Source organism: Psammomys obesus, unplaced genomic scaffold, assembly GCF_907164565.1.
Source record: "Psammomys obesus unplaced genomic scaffold, mPsaObe1.curated_primary_1811, whole genome shotgun sequence".
NCBI classification, from domain to species: domain Eukaryota; kingdom Metazoa; phylum Chordata; class Mammalia; order Rodentia; family Muridae; genus Psammomys; species Psammomys obesus.
In genome coordinates, this window is record NW_026585895.1 from 30854908 (window position 1) to 30877702 (window position 22795).

The 22795-nt window shown below is 42.7% G+C and overlaps 1 protein-coding gene across 2 annotated transcripts in view; it reads right to left on the reverse strand.

Moving 5' to 3' along the window:
* Rif1 (replication timing regulatory factor 1) overlaps positions 1-10979 on the reverse strand; it is a 57105-nt gene extending 46126 nt beyond the window's left edge. For both annotated transcript variants that reach the window (XM_055600382.1, XM_055600381.1), the window contains exons 1-8: positions 10700-10979; positions 9514-9592; positions 7582-7678; positions 6274-6401; positions 6090-6184; positions 4548-4737; positions 1706-1798; positions 201-339 (exon numbers count right to left, since the gene is read on the reverse strand). In XM_055600382.1, the coding sequence (XP_055456357.1) occupies positions 201-339; positions 1706-1798; positions 4548-4737; positions 6090-6184; positions 6274-6401; positions 7582-7678; positions 9514-9592; positions 10700-10803 (925 nt within the window). In that variant the 5' untranslated portion in view covers positions 10804-10979. The remainder of the gene's footprint in view (positions 1-200; positions 340-1705; positions 1799-4547; positions 4738-6089; positions 6185-6273; positions 6402-7581; positions 7679-9513; positions 9593-10699) is intronic.
* Positions 10980-22795: the final 11816 nt, after the last annotated feature.

Here is a 22795-nt window from a genome sequence, read left to right on the forward strand (position 1 = left end):
GGGGCTGGAGAGATGGCTCAGAAGTTGAGAACACTGTCTGCTCATCCAGAGGTGCTGAGTTCAATTCCCAGCAACCACATGGTGGCTCATAAATATGTATAGTGAAATATGGTGCCCTCTTCTGGCATGCAGAACACAATATACAAAATAAATAAATAAATCCTAAAAAAAAAAAAGATTTTTTTAAACTATTTACTTACCTGGGTTTAAAGCAAAATTATCTATTAAGCTTTTCCAAGCAATGAAAGCTATCTTTTTGATCATGGGTGTTCCACTACGGAAACCTAGTTCTTCCAGCTGTAACAAAGAATTGATAAAACTCCCACTTCGGTGCAAGTTCTAAAACAGAAAATGTATGATAAAGTTATTTGTTCACTTAATATATATTCTTGGGAATTCATAATCTAATCAGTAAACAAAAGAAAGCTACATTACTTACATAAACACCTACAGCATGAGTAATGGGGCTGTATTAAGTTAAAACACTGAGGGTGTGGGAAAACAGACAACTCATTCAATAAAGTACCTGCTGTGCACCAAGGAGGACCCAAGTTCAATCAACCCCCAAAACTCAGGTACAAAACCTAAGCAGCTGGATAAGGTTGCACATAGAAAGCAGAGGCAGGCAGTCTGCCTTGAATGTCAGTGCGGCCTACAGAGTTCTCGTCTAGCCAAGAGGACATAGTAAGACCATGTCTCAAAACAAAAGACTGGGCGAAAGGGCTATTGAGACAGCTAAGCAGTACAAAATGCTTTTGCTCAGCTTTTCAGGAAGCCTAAAAACAGTAGGGCAGTAGTGGTTCCCAGCATTCAAGAAGCAGAGGCAGGTGGATCTCTAAGAGTAAAAGGCCAGCCTGGTCTACAGAGGGGAGTTCCAGGGCAGCCAGCCAGGGATACAGAGAAACCCTGCCGCAAATAAAAAAATAAATAAAATTAAAAAACTAAAATAAAATACAATAGCCTGAAAACTTGAGTATGATCTCCAGTGGTAGGACAGAAAAACACCACAAAGTAGCCTTGACTTCTGTGCATACATGCACATACCTGTGACTGTACATGCATACACAATAATAAAGTTTAAAAAAATACATACACACTCTTTTAAGTTCTACATGGTAGCAAGCACTTATAATCCCAGTGCTAAAAAGGCAAAACAGCTGCACATTCAGTGAATGCATATGAATGTGACACCCCTGCCTCAAAGAAAATAGAAGGTGGGCACAGATAGTGGCAAATACCTTTAATACCAGCACAGAAGCAGGTGGATCTGACAACCTAAGTTTAAATGCTGGGAAACCCATAGCGAAAGAAGTGAACCTCCCCCAAGTTGCCCTGATGGATAACGAATCTCACGTTATCATTCACACAAATAAAAGTAATGAAAAAAATATAAGGGCACACAGCACTTAATGACCCACACCTCAGGTTGACCTCTGGCCTCCACATACATGTATATATGTTAATGTGCATTAGTGCATACATGACCATGAAAGCATGCATACACACATTAAACTGAGCTGGTCCACATCTATAATCCCAGAATTTATCGGCTGATACACGAGGATTTCTGAAAATTGTAGGGCTGAGCTATGCGTTGAGTAGTGAGTTCCACAACAGCTTGAGTGTAGAACACTCAAAAGAAATAAAAATTCTGACATGTTCAAACTTTAAAAATATCAACTAATTCACTATCTGTATTACTTACCTTTCCAAGAAGTTTGACAAACAAAGGCCATAATTTTAACACGTAGGTCTCATTTTTACTCATAAATAACTTTTGGAGTTCTGAGATTAATTTCTGTAAACAAAAGTAAAACATTTAAACACTTTAAGAGAGAAACATCCACTATCTAAGACTAAGAACTTCTTATACATTTTTTTTGAGCCAAATAACCTTTCCCACAATGAGAAGTATATATCCTCCAAAGAAAGCAAAAACTGCAGCATATAGCAACCTGAAGTTTAAAGTAGAAAGCACCTAATTCTACCAATAAGCTTAATGTTCATCTGACCATCCTGCTGTCCACCAATCCAGCTCGGTTTTCTTGCCAGCATACTTCTTCCTAATGAAAACTTCAAGCACATCATGACCTGATTCAAATGACACTGTAGCAATTCTCGCATACTAGTAATTTTAAAAACCCTCTAACAGCTTCATGGCAAATGTCTAAAAGCTCAAAAGCCTGTGACATGGCTCAGTGGATAAAAGCCCTTGCCCCTTAAGCCTAACAACAAAAGATACCCAGAATCCACATTAAATATCAACTCTCAATTTGCCCTCTTACTGGGCATTGTGATGCACACCTTTAATGCCACCACTCAGGACTTGAGGCACACCTGGTCTACAGTGAGCTCCATGTAAGACTGTCTCCCATGTGCGCCACAGCATGTTATATATATATATCCTGGCAGTCACAATCATACATACGATAAATTTTAAAAGCAAATTTTAAAAACATTTTAGCTCAATTTAAAATGCTAATGTTTTAGTTCATCTATAGACTTGGCCTATCTGGAAAAAGCACATTAGTACAAAGTAGTGGGGGAATCTCTGAAGGGCCTAAATTGCCATGGCTCCTTCCAATTCTCTGCTTCTAGTGCACTATGATTTTTAGTTTCTGAATTTTTCAAGATACAGGCCCACTATGGAATGCTGTTACCTGCTGTCAAGACAAGCTAGCCTTCAACTCACAGAAATCCACTTATCTATGCTTCTCAAGTTTGCAGTCCACATGACACAATGAGCCGAAGCATATACTCTGCCACACACTACTGCCACCATGTTGCTTATGATGTAAAATGCATGGGACCAAGTAACCAAACCTGGACCCCAAAGAAATACTTCTATTGTTTTTGAAGAGTCTGATTATTCTCTCAAGTATTATGTCACAGCAATAGCTAACGAACACGTGGCTCTCCATATAAATCATGTTACCAATAAAAACCTCATGGGCTGGTAAAGTGCTTGGTACACAAGAATGAGAACCCAAATTTGATTCCCAAAACCCAGGTTTAAAGACAGAAAGGAAGAAGGAAAGAAGGAAGCCAGATGGTGGTGGCACATGACTCTAATACCAGCACTCAGGGTATGCAGTTGAATCTGAGTTCAAAGCCAGCCTAGTCTACAAAATGACTCCAGGACAGCCAAGGCTACCGAGAAACCCTACCTCAGGGAGGGAGGGAGGGAGGGAGGGAGGGCGGGAGGGAAGAGAGAGAGACACACACACATACAGAGAGGGTGGGGGCTGACATAGCTGTACATGTTTGAAATATGAGCTGGAAAGGTGGAAAAAAAGAGGACCCTTGGGTCTCACTGGCCATCAAGTTCTAGGCGAGTGGAGAATAGTGCCTGAGGAATACCACAGACTGTCCTTTGGGCCTCTCTATATACATGTATCCATGTAAACACAAACACAAAAATCAAAACTTGACTGACAATAAACCAGGCTTGGTGGAACAAACAGGCCTTGAAATCCCAGACCCAGGAGGCAGAAAAGTCTAAGTTTGGTCTATGAAATGAGCTCCTGGCTACCAAGAGCTGCACTGTGAGATCTATCTCAAAACAAACTTACAGCAGTCCTCCTAGTCCAAGTCCTTTGTGATTATGTGCTGTCTTTGTCATTCCCTTCCACAGAAGAAAAGCTGCCCACAACATTCTGTGAAAATGAGCTGGGTATAGAAACATAAAGGGGCCTTTGCACTCATGACTTACTTACCTAAAATGAGCTGGCCCTATTATTATTATACACACAGCCAGTTCTTATACTGGCTTTTAATCACTGCTCAAATGTCCCAATTTAACCTTTTCTTCATACTGTATATGCCTCATCTTTTATCTTAAACTAAAAACTAAGTCTCACAAGTTTACATAGTACCTAACAATGCCTGTAGAACCAGGCAATGGTAGCACACACCTTTAATGCAAACCCTCAGGGAGGTAGAGGCAGCCGGATCTCTACTGAGTTTGAGGCCAACCTGGTCTACAGAGTGAGTTCTAAGACAGCCAGGGTTACACAGAGAAACCCTGTCTCAAAAAAAAAAAAAAAAAAAAAAAAAAGGCCTTTAGAAAAATTCACTGCAAAAACAAAAACAAAACTGACAAGAAGCACCTGAATCAGGAACTAAGAAACTGCATTGACATGAGCATTAAATGTGTATCTATGAGATGCTACAACTAAATCTATTACAATTCTTCCTTTTTCAGAAATCCCTCTTTGTCACTCATTAGAGAAGGGATAAAGTATCTAGACTTTAGTAAGAACTAAAACAATTCAGTTGTTATATAGATGATTTGTCTAAACTAACAACTATTTTCTACATTTGTTTCTTGTTTTGTGATGCTTAAGACTGTACCCAAGGCTTTGTGCATGCATGCTAAGCTGGCACTCTTTTACTAGACTATGTCTAGTTTAAATCTTTGTTTTGATTCAAAACAAAACTCCTCAGAGATGGTCTAACAATACCATAAATTCAAGCTGAATTTTAAGTTCAAGGTAGAACCCACTAAATGTAGAATTCAGGAAACTCTTACAAAAGGTAATACTTACAGTACTCATAAGGTGCTCAGCAATCATGGCTATCTCTTGCTGTTTCTGAAGCAGCAATGGCATCCCCATCTCCAGAACAGTAGCTCCCCGCAAATGTACCTTCTGTGCTGAGTGAACAACTAATGGTATAACCAGTTTGGCCCACCTCACAGATTCTTCTCCCATTTGAATTGGGGCTTGTTCAATTAGCCTACAGCAGAAAAACCCGATGACTAAATTAAACTTTAAAAATTAGGTCAAGCCTAAATTATCAAGAAACAAGACCAGGTGATGCAGGCCTATAAACCCAACTGTTCAAAAGGCTACAATCACAAGGTTCAAGGCCTACTTGGCCTACGTGGTCAGTACGTGCAGTCTTAGGCAACCTGATGAGATCATCTATTTTTCTGTAAAAATAAAGACATCAGGTTTGGGGTACAGCTTAGTGGTGAAGTATTTATTTGCCTAGTATGCTCAACTCTTTCCCTCACGCTGCAAAAGAAATTACCAGGAAAATGAGCACCACACAGAAATAGGTATAACATGGCCCAAATGCTTGAGAATGTATATATGTGTATGTATAGAGAAACAGATTAAAATTGTACCTGTATACAGCTACATTGCCTATGTGCATCCACACTGGAATTCTCTTGTTTTTATTTGATTAAGAACGTTTATTTTTGCAGCACTAGGGATTAAAGCTAGCTCCATATGCTTAAAAGGCACTCTACCATTGAGCTTAAAGAGCTATACTTCTAGACTTTTCACAAAATGTTTAAAGCAAATACATTCTTGGTCTTAGGTTGAAACTTTTTTGGGGGAGGGGGTGGCTATAAGATGTCTCCATGGGTAAAAAGTACTTGCTGACAAGTCTGATGACCTGAGTTTGATCTCTGGAACCCATCCCTCTAGCCTCCACAAAGGCATAGTAGTACACAAAAAACAACAAAATTGCTATACTACAAAACTGAACATTATTAAAGGCGATCAGAGAAATATTCTACAAGTCAGTCATAGCATCAGAACCAAGTTAAAGCAAAACGCTGTACAACTAAAACCTTTGAAGACTGAAACTAAGTGAACCTGTCAGCATGTCTAAAAGGTGCAAAGATGCTTGCTGCAGGCTAAGCTCACTTAGTACAATTATACTTTGAAAGCTTTAAACTACAATTTTCAGAACCAAATTATGCTTCCAAATGAATACAGCCAAAACCATTTTACTAAAAATAAAAACAGCAACTTATGTATCTTTTCATCTTGTTACCTTTCTCTTGCTTAGTCTAGAGGCTATTCACTTGGTTTTTTAAACTTTTCTGTTCTAAACCTTTGTGTGTGTGCATGTACGTGTTAGTTCATGTACCACCATGTCTACATATCCAGTGTTTGGAGGTCAGACAACTTGCAGGAATGTCTCTCCTTCTTTCACACGGATTCTAGGAATTGAACTCAGGCTGTTTAGCTTGGTAGAAAATGGCAGCCCCATTGTTTAACATCTATTTTGTCATTAAATATAAGAACTCCAGAGCTTGTTCATTCTAATTTATTTACGAAGCAGTTACATACCTTATAATGACATTTAATGCTTCAAAATCAACAACAGCAGAATGGTTCTCTCCTTTACTTAGTATCACTTCCAAGGAATCAATAATACCGGATACCTAAACAACAAAACACACACACACACAAATCAAATGAGCCACAACTGTTTTGGAGGCACATAATTCAAATGCCCCAAAATTATACTCACCATTTTGCTAATAAGTTCAGTAGGAAACGTCTGTTTTGATATTACCCACAGTGCTCTGGTACACACATTTTTGTCTGAATTCTTAATGATACCATTTAAGGTTAAAAGAAGTTCTTGAATATTTGCCTCTGGAAAAAAAATAGCCATTTTAATTTCAATTATGTAGTATAGTTTAAACTTTTTAAATCTCAAATATAAAAGTAAAATAAAAGTAACAAAGGCAGATGGGGAGGGGGCTGTCAGAAACTGCAGATGATCACAAAACCTGCAGAGATACTGACAGGTTTCACACTTTTTGCCAGGGTACAAAATCCTGACCAAAGAGGAAAACTTTAAAGAAAACATACAGTAGCAGACTGCATTAACTATTGTCATCTTAGGATGTAAACAAGTCTTACAAACAAACAAACAAAAAAACTACAACTGTTTCAGTGGGCAGTGAAAATGACAACTTTATGATATCCCTCAGTTCCTCTAACAGGGATCTTGTAGGATTCCTTTACAATTGCAAACTACTAACTACAGAACCATATTATTACTTAACAGTTGGAAAATATCAGGTTATACACTTTTTTAATTAATTAATTAAGTGTATACAATATCTGCATGTATGCTTTCATATCAGAAGAGGGCACCAGATCTCATTATAGATGGTTGTGAGCCACCATGTGGTTGCTGGGAACTGAACTCAGGACCTGTGGAAGGGCAGCAGTGTCTTAACCTGAGCCATATCTCCAGCCCCCAGGTTCTACACTTTTATTACCACTTCCAAACTAACATTTACCAACATTTTATAAGAACTGTTCCTCAGCAAGTTCCTTAGGGCATATGACTACCATATAAATAAAAAAATCAGATAAATCATAAATTCAGCTCACTTCTAAGGTACAAAATATGCTCTCCTTAAGAAGTGTTTGAGCCAGGCATGGTGGCAAACACCTTTAATCCCAGCACTTGGAAGGCAGAGGCAGGAAGATCTCTGTGAGTTTAAGACTGCCTGGGCTCTGCTATACAGAGAAACTGTCCAAAAAAAAAAAAAAAAAAAAAGCTTGGGGACCACTAACAAGACTGAGCCAGTAAAGGCCCTTTCCATCAAGCCTAGTTCAATCTCCAGAACCCACACACTAGATGACTCCTGCAAGGTGCCCACTGACCTTGAGTATAGGTTCACATTCGAAAATTGCCTTCTAAATACAAGGGGGAAAGAGTGCGCAAATCATAAACTACAAATTATGAACTATAGCCACAGAGAATAGTACTTGAACTGTATTGTACTATTTATACTTTAGCTTTAATCAATTTACCTACCTGATAATCCTGAGGTAACTTTGGGATTATATAAACAAAATCCCAAGGCTTGCAGAGCAGCACTACTCAGTTCTGCATTCTGACTGGAAATGTGAGCCTACAAAAAAAAAAAAAAAAAAAAAAACAAAAAAAAAACCACATTCACAGTAGAGAAAGACTTTCTAGAGTCAAAGCCAGCCAGTTATATCCCAAATTCTTTGCACGTCAATCAGCCAACCTTTTGGGAGTGAGTAAAAAAAGACAGGGAAGCTTGGCAAAGAAGAAAGAAACTAGAAAAAGATCAATTGAAAGGGACTGGAAAGATAGCTCAGCAGTTACTCTTGCAGAATATCTAACATTTGGTTCCCAGTGTCCACATGGCTCACAACCTGTCCGTAACCCCAATTCCTAGGGTTCTCACACCCTCTTCTGGCTTCCAGGGTCACTGCAAGCATGTGGTACATAGACATGCATGCAGGTAAATACCCATACACACACATACACACATACACACACACACACAAAATCAACTGAAACATTTTTTAAGACAAACGACATCTCCCACATATCCATGCAAAAACAAAGGAAAACAGATGAAAATGTTAAAATTATTAGACAGGAAACATACAAGAGCATGGTTCTTCTACAATGAACAAGCAAAGTCTCAAATGCAAAACTGACATCCTAGCTTTAGAATGGAGTGATAGCTTCTTGTTCTCAGACTAGGAAAGGGAAGCAGTTGCGATGTAGCAATTCTCAAGTATTTACTATGTATTAGGCACTTAACATTAAAAGTGTTCAAGAAATTTGGGACTGGGGATGTACTTCAGTTGGTACAGTGCTTGTCTAGCATGCATGAAGCCCTGGGTTCAATCCCCAGTACTGCATAAATGCAAAGTGGTGGCACATGCCTGTAATCCCAGCACTTGGGAGGCAGGAGGATCAGAAGTTCAAAGTCATCCTCAGCTATATAGGAAGTCCAGGGCAAGCCTGGACTAGAGACCCTGTCGAAAAAAATAGTAATAATTTTAATAAGGTTGGGATATTTAGTTCAATCTTTTCATTCTAGAAACAAAAATATTAAAAAGTGTTGATGGCAGGTTATGAAGTCACTAGTGGTCAGGTGTGGCTAAGAATACAGACTCAGTCTGATATTAACTATTACCACTAAACATGGAAGTTAACTATAATTTTTTTAAAAAGTATTAACAATTTTCCAAACAGGCATAATTACCAAAACCTGAAAGTAAATGGAATAAATAACATGTATTATGGGGTATGACAGTGACAGCCTATAATCCCAAAACTTGGGAGACAGAGGCAGGACTGTCACTTAGCTAGCTGTCTCAACCCCCTCTAGCCCTCCACACCCAAAAAAAGTACATGTATGAATACTATATCTATCTAAAGAGCAGACCAAAGATAGTTGCCATTTTAGGATAACTTAGTAAACTATACTTCCAAAAAGCAAACAGATTTTACCTATGACAATTTTATAAGAGACAGGCTTTGAACTCAGGAAACCCGGGACACTTTAGGCAAATAAACCAATTTCCTAACCTGCAAAGTGGCGCTGTGAATCTAGCTTGACAGTACATACATAGCACATAGCTCTTTACTAGCATGCCAGAAGCCCTGGAGTCTAGAGATCTAAAGTGAGGAAACACATGCAAGGTAATTAAGAGTACGTGATGAACCGTAGGTAATCATAAAGAAGATAATAGTCCTATCAAGAGAACAGCTGATATTCTGTATTCAGGGCATTAACAATGCACTGGGTAATATGACATCTGAAAGTGAAAAAGACATTTACTAGAAAGTTAGACAGAGTTACACCTGGAATCCCACCACTTGGAAGACTAAGGAAAGATTTCAAAGGGCTCAATCTAGGGAATTCATACTGAGGCCCTGTCTGGAGTCATTAAAAATAATAATAATAATAATAATACTGACCTTTAAAACTGTGTACAGTCGAGGAAGATTTTTCTCAATCTCTGTAATGACTTCTTTTCCTTTTTCTCCAGTCATTCGACTTTAAAGGAAATAGAACATAAGGTTAGACTAAGAGCATAAACAAAAACTATCGTAATCACTTTAAGGATTCTTTTCAGAGTTGGCGAGACAATTCAGTGGTTAGAAGCACATATGGTTCTAAGGACCTGAGTTCAACACCTAGCACCTGCAGCCTCAGTTCCAAGGCCACCCAACACTTCCCATCTCTGCAGGCACTGGTACCCAGACCTTTAAAAAACTTTTTAAAGTTACTTTCAAGGGCTGGAGATATGGCTCAGTGGTTAAGAGTACTTGTGTGCTCTTCCTGAGTTCAACTCCCAGCAACCACATGGTGGCTCACAACCATCTATACTGGGATCTGATGCCCTCTTCTGACACGCAGGTGTACCTGCAGATAGAGCACTCATACGTAAAAGAATAAATAAATCTTTAAAAAAATACCTTCAAGCCCTTGAAAATTAATTTATTCCTTAAAAGTGGTTTCAGGGTATATAGAAAACAATGGAAACTACATCAGCTATAAGCGGTCATTTGCACCAAATCTTTCTTGCCTCTACAACGTTCTTCGCTTTTTTGGAATTTTTAGGTAAGAAAAGAAAATGGGGAATCTCTTTCCCTAGTCATAGTTCCTAATTCTACAGCCATTCGCCAAAAGTTAATCCTAACATGTTTCAATACCGTAAAAGCCGGGTTCGTGGCGCTGACTTGAGGGGGGGGGGGGGAAGCAAAGCCAATTCTGGGGCTGGTTTGATGGCTCGCACCTGTAATCTCAACCACGAAAAGGCTTAGGCAGGGCCACAGGTTCGGGGCCCCGGGAACCCCCCAGAGCGAGCCGGACTCTCGCTAACTAAAGCAAGCGAAGTGCGGGCCGCCCCCTCCCTCGCCGCGTCGGGGGTTTGCAGTGCATACAGCACCGCTCCCCGAACTCCTTCCAGCTCCAACTTTCCCAAGCAGCTCCCGGCCGTCCGCGGGCCGAACAAAAACCTCCCTCCCCGCGGAAGCCCTCGGCCGCCGCCGCTCGCTGCGCCCCGCAACGTCAGCCGGCGGGCACGGCCCGGGGCGCCCCAGGCCGCCCCGCGTCCCCGCGGGCGCCCCGGCCCGGGCGGCTGCCCCCCGCCGGCCTCACCTGGTCAGGGTCAGGTAGGCGTCCGTCTGCTCTCCGGGGGACGCCGCTGGGTCCTCCCAAGTCTCCAGAAGCGGCTCCAGGGGGCTGCGCTCCGCGGCCGTCATGTCGGCCACCCTGGGGGGTGAGGCCGGAAGACACCGGTGACCGGTGGCACGGCCCGCGCGGCGCCCTCACCTGCACGCCGGGCCGCGCGCTCGCAGGCCGGGCTCCCGCCGCTTCCCGCTTCCCGTGCAGGCAGGCGCGGCCGCGAGGGGGCAGAGGCGGCGCCGGCCGGGACTCCCGCTCCTCCACCCCCACCCCCCACCCGGCCCCGCCACCACGCGCGCGCGCGGGAAGTCCGCTCCGCCGCTCTCCGCCCCGGGCCGCCGTCCGCTCCCGGGCTCGCGCTATTTACTCACGCGTGCAGCCCGCTCCTCCACGACCAAGATGGCGGCGGGGGGCGGGCCCAGCGGCGCGCGGGAGCCGAGCAGGCCTGGCGGGAGAGGCTCGAGCCAATCCAACGGGCGGCGGCGCGCCGGGCTGCTCGATGGCCGGCTGCCCGCCCCCGCCCCCGCCCCCGCCCCCCGGGTCGTCCTCCTCGGGGGCGAGGGGGCGGGAGGGTTTAATCTCCCCAGGCGGGGGCTCCAATTGGTGATGTAAATTAGCGCGCGGCTCCACCTGACTCACTCCGCTGGTTGCTCGGACCAAGTTTGCAAACTCCCAGATCCCGGGCTTCCGAAACGAGCAAGCCAGTTGCTCAAGAGTGAAGGGCTGGCTATTAGGCTTGGGGTGTTTGTTTGTTTGTTTGTTTGTTTGTTTTTGGTGTGGTTGCTGGCGTTTTGTTTTCTCGAGGTGCAAGGCTCAGCCTTGCGCCTGCGAGCCTGGCTTTCTAAGCCACTAAACCCCAGCCCGATGGCTAAGCCAGAGGGCGCGTCTCAGGCATGCCTACTTTCTGGAGTGGCAACGTCAGGGACCTGAGCAAATTTACTCCATCTCAGTTTCCTCTGAGACCAAACCAGTTGCAGCACTTTTCTCCTCAAAAAAAAAAAAAAAAAAAAAAGTTAGAAGAGGCCAACGGCGAGCATAATAAAAACCTGGAAATGGGCGGCATTGATGTGCAGATTTCAAAATTCCGCCCTTCAGGCCCCGTGACTCCTTAAGTGGAGGCAACTGCCTAGAAGCGGCTTGCTTCAGATGGACCCCAGGTGTTGCAGGGGAGCGTGGCCCTGTGTTACACAGGTGCAGGGAAACCACAGTAAACCTTTAAAGAAGGTGGTTCTCATTAATATCATTTCACGTCCCTCTAAGCACGCCCCCACAGCCGGCAGAATTGGCTCAACTTTAAGAACAGAAGGTCCAGGAAGCCGGACCTAGTGACCCACGCCTTGTAGGCGGATGAAGGACTTCCAGACTAATCAGGGCTACATAAAAAAAAAAAAAAAGTTAATCAACAACAAATAATAAGGCAAGCCAGAGCCACTTTCTCAGTAGAGAGCTTGTCTGGCACGCATGAAGCCCTGAGTTCCAACCTCAGCACTGCTGCTTGTTCTGAACAATCCACCAGAACCTCGTTTTTAGAACCCCTTATTAGAAACATTCCCTTTTCCAGGAGTTATGGGTCGGTTCAGCACGGTAGTACTCACCTATACCCCAGCACTCTGAGGGATGAGGTAGGAGCAATCCCCAGTTCCAACTCAAAAATGACTTACAGGACCCTGTCACAAAAGGAAAAAAAAATATTGACAAGTCTGCAGCTTCACTTAGCGGGATTTGAAATCCACCCTGTAGGTGGGATCTTTCCCTCATTTACACCGACCACCACCCACATTCCTTCCATGCAGATTTAAATTCTCCTGTCGCAGAGATCCGACAACCTCTGCCTTCCGGGTGCTGGTATTAGAGGCGTGGTCCACTAAGCCCAGCTCTTGATCTCCTAAAATGACTTAATTTTCTGCTGTCTGCTCAGCGGCATTTTCGGCTCAAGTGTTAATTTTCTAAGAAGAGATAGATCAGCTGCCAGCTTGTCAGGTCAGTGGGTTCCCTGCTCTGCACTTCAGAATTTTCTGCCTCATCTGCAAAACTGAAAGATTAGAGAGTCAAAACAAATCCCCTTCCCACACAGACTACCTCCAGGCTTCTCTTTTCTAGAAAACCTAGTTAACACAAACTTACAAGTCTGAGGCAGTAGAATTGCTGTGACTTTCAGGTAAACCTGGGCTACATTTAATGAGTACCAGGCGGGTCAGAGCTACACAGCAAGACCATTTTTTGTCTCAAGCCAGGTGTGGTGGTACACGCCTTTAATCCCAGCATTGGGAGACTGAAGCAGGAGAATCTCTGACTCTGAGTTCTAGGCCAACCTAATATTCTTTGGAAGTTCCAGGAGCTACATAGAAAGATCTTGTTTAAAAAAATAAAATGAGGGTCAGAGATATGGCTCTGTGGTTAAGAGCACTGGCTGCTCTCCAAGAGAGGACCCAGGTTCAATTCCCAGCACCCACATGGCAGCACACAACTGCCTCTAATCTAACACCTTCACACACACATGAAATAAAAATAAATATTAAAAAAAAAAAAAAGAACAGGCATGGTGGGACCTTCAGTCCCTGCACTAGAGAGGCAGAAGAGGCAGAAGCAGGTGTATCTACTTGAATTTGAGGCCAGCCTGGTCTACAGAGTTCCAGAACAGCCAGGGCTCCACAGAGAAACCCTGTCTTGAAAAACCAGTAAATTAAATTATATACACACAAAAAGATTAAATATAGAGAGAATGTGTGTGTACACATATATCAGGAAGAGTCGGCATAGTGGAGTCCGTGTCTAGAATCTCAGCACTTAGGAGGCAGAGCCAGAGGATCAGGAATTCATCCTTAGCTACACAGTCAGTTTGAGGCCAGCCTGGGCTACAGGAGACCCCACCTTAAAAACAAATACACAACAAAAATAATGGACCCAGAGCAAGACTGCACAGTCACATGACTTTTTAAATAATATATCATAGAATTGTCTTATTGCTATGCTTAGTTTGTAAACTTTATTTGTTAGCTTACAACTAAAACTAGCAAGTTTTCATATGCTTTTTTTATATACCCTTAGTTTTGGTTGATCCTTTCCCCGGCATGTTTCCTCATCTCTATCTCCCTACCCGGTCCTCCCTTTAAACCTTTCCACCCCCGGTATTAACCCCCCTGCTTTCATATTGCACATACTCTACCACCTCACACACACTCTAAGCCGATTTCACCCCTTCTTTTTTCTTAGCCTCTACACATACTCATCCCTCCATAAATACATAGAAACATTAGAAGCCAGGGGCAGGTGGGAAGGTATACCCCTTTAATCCCAGTACTCAGAAGGCTGAGGCAGATGGGTTGATGTAACTTTGAGGCCAGCCGTGTCTGCAAAGGGAATTTCAGACTGGCTGGGGCTACCTAATTGAGACCCTAACATAAGGGGGTGGGGAATGACGACTGAAAACACAGGCTATGATTTCTTTAGTGAAATCACCCAAGAAACAAAAGAAAAATCAAACAAGGGGAAAGTGCATCAAAATAAAGAGCAGCCAGCTGGGTAGCATGGAGGAAGCCTGCAATCCCAACCATTGGGTCAGGGCATTGAGTGTTGCAAAGAGGAGCTCCAGGCCAGCCAGGGTTTCACACAAAGATCCTGGGTCAAAAAGCCAAACAAGAAGGAAACAAGAGTGAAGTGACAACCTACAGAAGAAAAGAAAATGTTTTAAACTACACATTTGATACAGGACCAACATCCAAAACACATAAGGGACTCCTAACACTCAGCAGGGCCAAACACAGTAACTAGAGTAAAAACCCGGGCAACGTACTTATATAGGCCTTTCTCCAAAGAAGATGAACAAATAATCAATTGGCATATCTCAAAATATTCAAAACCAGAGAGAGTAGTGGCACCCACCCTTAATCCCAATACTTGGGGGCACAGGAGGGGAACTACTTCAAGTTCAAGGACAGCTTCTTCTGCATAAGGGATTCTAGGACAGCTAGGGCTACATAAGGAGACTATGTAGCCCTATATAGACTATGTAGCCCTATAACATAAAACAATAAATAAACAATATTCATTGCATTCATATCCCAGAATCCTTTGGATATACTTTGTTTTTGACTCTTTCCAGGTCTTCAAGATGTCATAGCAGGAATGTGATAGGTCCTCTGGAAAGTCTAGATTTCCCTTCGTCTTAGTTATTGCTCTATTTCCAAGAAGAGACATCATGGTAAAGACAACTTATAGAATAAAGTGTTTAGAATAGGAGGCTCGCTTACAGTTTCAGGTTAGTCATGACCATCATGGTCAGGAGCATAGAGGCAGGCTTGGCATTGGAGCAACTGCTGAGAACTCACATTTGATCAGCAAATGGCAGGCAGAGAGGCAAGACTGGGTCCAGCAGAACCTTTTTGTTTTGTTTTATACTTTTGATACCTCAAAGGCTGCATCCATCTAGACACCTTCTACAATAAGGTCACGCTTCCTAATCAGTCCCAAACAATTCCAGTAACTAGGGACTAAGCATTCAAACATATGAGCCTATGGGTGCCATTCTCATTCAAATCACCACACCCTGTCTAGTAGGAATTGTGATCAAATGTACTGACAACACAGGAGCCAACATTTTGGATATCATCTCTGTGAAGGGAGTCATGGGGTGCCTGGATAGACTTCGTGCTGCTGGTATGGGTGACATGGTGATGGCTACAGTTAAGAAAGACAAACCAGGGCTAGAGAGATGGCTCAGAGGTTAAGAGCACTGGCTGTTCTTCAAAAGGTCCTGAGTCCAATTCCAATTCACAACCATCTACAATGAGATCTGGTTCATCCAGCACTGGTCATTCAACCAGAGAAGTCATATGGAAGAAAAGATGGCATTATAAGTGAAGAGACATAAGCACAGCAGCTCTTATAAAGGAAAGCATTTAATTGGGGACCAGCTTACTCTACTGTCATCATGTCAGGAAGCATGGCAGCATGCAGGCAGATGTGGTATTGGAGAAGCAGCTGAGAGTTCTACCTCAGAATACGAAGGCAGGAGAGACTGACACTGGTCTGGCTTGAATATCTGATATTTCACAGCCATCCTCAAGTGACAGAATTCTTCCAACAAGGCCAGACCTCCTGACAGTGATACTCCCTGTGAGCCTATTGGGGCCATTTTCATTCGAACTACCACATACCACATTATTTTCTATTTATTCACTGGCAGTTACAGTGATCCTGTCACTCGGTTCTTCTGATAGTGCTACTGTAAGCATGGGTGTTCAGGTATCAACAATGCATGCTGACACAGATTTCTTCAGATACATGCTCAGGAGTGAAGTAGGTGGCATTCCAATTTGCTTTCTCTGATGGACACTATGACTGAAACCAACCTGAGGAAACTTGAGGAAGGAAAGTAGTTTTTTGGCTTACAGATGCATCACTGAGGGAAACTAAGGAAGAACCCCAGTCAGGGATCTGGATTCAGGAATTGAGGCAGAGACCATGGAGGATGCTGCTTACTGGCTTGCTTCCCCGGCTTGCTCATACTGCTTTCTTACGCAGCCCAGGCCCACAGGCCCACCAGTCTAGAAATGGCACCACTCACAGTGGGCTGGGCTCTCTCCACATCAATTAAGAGTGAAGAAAATGCTCCACAGATCTGCTGGAGGCATTTTCTCAGTTGAGGTTCCACCTTCCGGGGTGACTCTAGGTTTCTGTCAAGGTGACAGCTGGCTGTAGTTGTGACAGGCCTGTTTTCCAGGATTTTAAGAATCTCCATTTTCTGATTTTCCACAGTGGCTGTGCTCATCTCCAGTCCCCTAGCACTGTGTACATGTTCCTCCCCTCCTCCCCTCTCTTCACCTTTACCCCTCTGTCTCCTGCATCCTTGCCACCATGCTGTTTTCTTGATGAAGCTCTTCTGAGTAGGGTGAAATGGAAACACAGTGTAATTTTGGTGTTTATTTCCTGATGGTGAAATGTGTTGAACAAATGTTTACATACTCATTAGCCTTTGGTACTTTTTCTAAAATTTTTATTTTGTCTTGTTCTTCCAGAACTACAAGCTCTGTAGTTCTGGATGCCCTGGATTTGCTGTGTTGCCAAGTCTAGCCTTGAACTCTTGATCCTCCTGCTTCAGGCCCCCACATGCTAAGATTAAAGACTGTGCTACCAAGAAGAGCTTTTTTAATTTATGGGTTTGTGTGTGTGTGTATGTGTGTGTGTGCTTTCCTTGTTCTTTTGAGAGCTGTCCAATTTATTTGCTGTCTTAAGTCACTGTTCTATTGCTATGAAAAGACACCATGACCAAGGCAACTCTTATGAAAGAAAACATTCAGCTGGTGGCTTGCTTACAGTTTTTGAGGTTTAGTCTATTATTACCATGGCAAGGAGTGAGGGCATGGTGATAGGCAGGCAGGTATGCTGCTGGTGAAGTGGCTGGGAGCTACAATCTGATCTGCAGGCAGTGGGGCGGGGAGAAACTGAGCCTGGTGTGGTCGTTTACAAGATCAAATCCCACCTCCAGCGGCACAGGCACACTTCCTCCAGTAAGGCCTCCTCTACTCCAATAAGGCTACACCTCCTAATCTCTCTAATCCTTCTAATCCTGTCAAACAGTTTCACTTCTCTGGTGACTAAACATTCAAGTACAGGAGCCACAGGGGCCATTCTTACTCAGACCTCCACATTTACTCATTTGATAGATTATTCTTTTGGTATTTTTAGTTTTGGTCTTATGAGATAGGGTCTCATATGTTACCTTGGCTGACACTATGAAGATCAAGCTGTTTTCACAATCAAGTGATCCTTCTACCTCTGCCTTTGCCTCTAGAGTGCTGGGATGCAGTGATTTTGCTGGTAGTGTTTTGGCTATTTGTATTAAATATAACAGTGGCTATCTATTTGTTGTCTGTTGCCTTGATTGTGTTGAGGTGAGTTCCTCTGTTCTTATTTTCTTCAAGAATTCTATCATCAGGGTTGTTGAATTTTCTCAAAGGACTTTTCTGTATACAGGTAGTTTTTGTCCTTGACTCCATTTATATGCTGCTTTGGATTTATTGACTTGCATATGTTGAGGAATCTTGTATTCTCACAGTAAAATCATCTTGATCATGGCATATGATCTTTTTTATTTGCTTTGCAAAAGAATTGTAATTATTTATGACTTTTGCATCAAGGACATTGGGCTATAATCTTTATTTTTTGTTATATGTCTATATTTAGGTTTGTGTAAGGGTAACACTGGTTGGGATGATTATTTTTAATTGTCAGTTTGACACAATATAGAGAGCCCACTGGAAAGGAAGCCCCAATAATCAATTGTCTAGACTGAGTTGGCCTCTGGCCACTGGTGTTTGTTCTTTAAAGAGCTGGAGGAATTCGGTAATGAATACATTTTGGTCTTGGTTTTTCTTTGGTGGGAAACTTTTACATCAATCCCATTGTTCATTATTGATTTAGGCTATTTATATCCTCCTGGATCAATTTAGTTTGGTCATATATGTCTAGACATTTATCCATTTCTTCTAAATTTTTTGTAATACAAATTTTCAAAATAGTCCCTCATAATCCTCTGGATTTCATTGCTTATGTATTCTTATGTATTCCTTTTTGTCTCTAATTTCACATATTCATTTATTTGTTCACTGGGGGCATTTGTGTGGGCACGCATATGCCACAGAATGTATGTGGAGGTCAGACAACAAACTTGCTTGTTTGTTTGAACTTGAGTCAGTTCCCTCCTTCTACCGTGTGGATTCCAGGTATTGAGCTCAGGTCATTAGGCTTGGCAACAAGCACCTTTACTCATTGAACCAACATGACAATGGTCTGCAGGGTCACATGGCTGAGATGAGCTATAGGGTCAAGATGTAGGGTCATGGAAGCCACAGAGGTAAGGTAGAGAACAGGGTCATGTCAGATAAACAGACCAATGGATTTGCAGGCAGACAGAGGGAATAATGGCAGTGCAAGCAGGCCACAACACTAGTGGGGACTGAGGTGACCTAAAGCCCCAGGAACAGTCAGGAGTTCTGTACCTGTGGGTTTCTCACACGCACACACACACACACACACACGAGGGTGGGCGGCACCAGAGGACAGGTCAGTTTGTGGAAGCTACTGTTATTACAGTGTTAGGTGTCCTTCTCTCTATGGGATACAGTGAGGGGCTTTCACTTTAAATGTGTTCATAATTTAATTGGTCTGATTTGTTTGATAAGTCTTGATTTTCCTGATATGGTTTACCATGCCCACATGCTTACATGTACCCAGTCTGCTTGGATAAGTTTATAGGAGACATTGGTGTGTTTTTTTGTTTTGTTTTTTGTTTTTTGCTTTTTGCTTTCAGGAGTAAGTTACTTATCAGTTTGCTCCTTGTGGGCAGTGATGGGCGTAGTGGTAGTGTCTACATGCAGAAGATGCAATGTCATTTGCCCTCACATTGGCACTCAGAATGAGGCCATAATTGTTAATAAAATGTATCATCCAGAACAAGGCACAGCCTGGAAGCTGCTGTTTTACCTAACATGGAAGTTACTTAGAACAAGGCACAGCCTGTTCTCCACAGGGCTTTCTTTGCCCCAGAAGTTTGAAGGGAGCCACGTAGAGTGGCTCCCTATTTATCCTAGTAGAGGGAAGCAGAGGCAGGTGGATCTCTGAGTTCAAGGCCAGTCTGGACTACAGAATGAGTTCCAGGACAGCCAAGGCTACACAGAGAAACCCTGTGAGAAACAAAACAAAACAAAACAAAACAAAACAAAAGACTTTGACAACTTTTTTCTAATGTGGTATTTTTAATTATTCTCACAGCGATTTTACAAGAGATTTCACCATACCACATTTCTCCCCCCTAACATTAGATAGTTTAGTTTGACCAGCAAAGCTATGGGTAAAATCATGTCCCACTCTTGCTTTGATCTAGCAGTATAATTGAGCATCTTCCTGGGATCTTATTTTACATGAAAACTATTTCACTTCTTTAACTCCTCTTCTTGAGATGTCGTTCACATTGCATAAACCCACTCATTTCAAGTATTAATACAGTGATTATTGATGCATTCACAGACTTATAGCAGACAGAAACAGATGCAGAGGCCCACGGCCAGGTATCATGAAGAGAGACCTTTGAACACACAGCTCTAAATGAGTTGTTTCTATCAAATCCCTCTCCTCATAGCTCAGGGAACCCCATAGAAGAGAAAGCAGAAGGAGTGGGGAAGCCAGAAAGGATGGGGACACCAGGAATGCCATGTTCTCTAAATCAATCACGCAAAATTTATGTGAACTCAAAGAACTTAGAGTGGGTCTCTGATTCTTGGGCATTCCCCTGTGGCTTTTTTCCTCCTGTTGGTTTGCCTTGTTCAACTTTGATGAGATGTTTTTTCGTTTTATCTTATTCTATTTATTTTATTTTTATTGTTGTTTAAAACACAGGAAATAAGAAAATTAAAACCTAGGAAAGCAAAACCCAATGCCATCTGCTGACAAGAATGTACCTGTAGCCTCACGGGTTGTGCCCAATGATGGGTTGATTGAGGAAGAGAAGACTAGGCCCTGGTTTACTGATGGCTTTGGACATTATGCAAGAAGAAATGGACAGCTGCAGTATTACAATGCCTTTCTGGGACAACCCTGGAAGACACTGGTGAAGGGAAATCTTCATAGTGGGCAGAACTTCTGTCAGTACACATGATCATACATTTTGTCAGGAAGGAAAAATGGCCAGGTGTGCAATTGTTAACGGACTGATGGGCTATAGCCCATGGCTGGATGGTCAAGGTCTTGGAAAGAGCATGGTTGTAAAATTGGTGAGAAGAACATCGGGGGAAGAAGTATGTGGATAGGTCTTTCCAAATGGTCGAAGAATGTGAAGACACTTGTGTCCCATGTAAATGCTCATCAAAAGGTGACTTCAGCCGAGAAGTGCAGTAATCAAGTAGATAGGATGACCCGTTCGGTAGACAGTTAACCTCTTTCCCCAGCCACTCCTGTCCTTATCCAATGGGCTTGTGAACAAAGTGGCCACAGTGGCAGAAGTTGGCATTATGCATCAGCTCAACAACATGGAATCCCACTGACTAAGGCTGATCAGGCTATAGCTGCTGCTAAGTGCCAGATCTGCCAACAGCAGAAACCAACATGGAGCCCCAGATGTGGCACTGTTAGCCAGGGTGACCAGCCAGTGACCTGGTGGCAGGTTGATTACATTGGACTACGTCCTCTGCGGAAAGGACAATACTTTATTCCTCCTGGAGTAGATATTTATTCTGGTTATGGATTTGCCTTTCCTGCATATAATGCTTCTGTCACAACTACCACCCATGGACTTACAGAATATCTTATCCACCAGCATGGTATTCCACACAGTATCGCTTCTGACCAACGAACTCACTTCACAGCCAGAGAGTTGCAGCAGTGGGCCCACGATCATGGAGTCCACTGGTCTTGCCAAGTTCCCCACCATTCCAAAGCAGCTGGCTTGACCAAAAGATGAAATGGCCTTTTGAAGACACAGCTACAGTTACAATTAGGTAGCAGCAGCCTGGAGAGTAGGGGCAGGGTTCTCTAGAAGGCAACGTATGCTTTGAATCAATGTCCAATATGTGGTGCAGTTTCTGCCATAACCAGGATCTATAGGCCCGGGTATCAAGGGGTGGAAAAGGGAATTCTGAAAAAGAAAGAAAAGAAAATGGACTTAGAAATCACATGGCTTAAAGGAAAGAAAAACTTGCTGTATTCAAGAAAAGCATAAAGTCCCTACCATGTGCCTTCAAGCGTGAGTACCATTCTTCTTAGAGCCACTGAGGTGTTGTCATTTCTGTTTCTGTCTCTCCCACTCTCTAGACCAGTGGTTCTCAAGTATGTGGGTTGCAAGCTCTTTGGGGGTCACATATGACAGTAGCAAAACTTACAGTTATGAAATGGCAACAAAATAATTTTATGGTTGAAGGTCACCACAACATGAGAAACTGTAAAGGGTCACAGCATTAGGAAGACTGAGAACCACTGCTCTAGATTGTGGTTTTTTGTTGTTGTTGTTGTTTTGTTTTGTTTTGTTTTTTACCCAGCAGCAGTCAGGAATGTAAGCCCCTCAAGGCATGAATGGCCAGGCCCTGCCCCCCAGAACTCCTTTAATGACCATAATAGCCACTTCTAGCTCCTCCAGATGCAGGCAGCCAAGCTCTACACTATAGGAAAAAATAAAAATAAAAAAAATAAAAAGCCACAGAATCCCATCAAACCACAGAATCCCACTAATCCCAGGCCACCCTGGAAAGCTTCATCCCCCCAAAAGCCTTACATAAAACCTACTTTCTGCTCAGTTCTTTCCTGTTTCTCATGAGAAGAGACAGCCACCCTCTTGTGTCTTTCCCAATAAATCTCTTGTGTGAGGTTTGTTGTGTGGTGTGGCTTTGTGCTATTCCTTGGCTCCCCACTTCTAGGATACCTCAGATCTGTCCTTGCATAGGGAAAAACTTTCCCCTCAGAGCTGAAACACCTGCATTGGGGAAAACCTTCCCTTCAAAGCTGCAACTCTTGCATTGGGGAAACCTTTTCTCTCAGAGATGTAACAAGTAAGGCAAACAAACCCCACTAGAGAGATCTTCAGGAAATTGTGGACAAATGACAAACTTCTAGCATTAAAATGAGTTAACATATATATGGCTTTTAGTAACATTTAAGTATATTTTCTTGGACTATTGACAAGAAAAGATAAGCATGCTCAATAAGAATGTCAGAAGGTTTAAAATTCAATGTTCAACCAATTCCCTTGTGGCTTCAAGCTTTAATAGTATAGAATTTATGCAAACACATTAAAGAACGCAAGCTTGGCAAAGTATAACCAAAGTAGGCTATTAAATTAGATATATAGAATGCCAATAATGCAGAATATAAAAGTCCAAGATGTCCTTGGCATTAGTAATGAGTAGAAGGCATTAAAATTGCTTCTGCTCTTCCCATTCATTACACTGTTTTGTTTGTTTTTTGTTTTTTACCAACAGTATCACTGAGGCGAATGGATTCTTTACTGAGAAAGTCCTAAGGAAATTGTGAGCAAATAGGAAGCTTGCCTAGCTGCTCAGAGCCCTGTCTTTAGTAACCAGC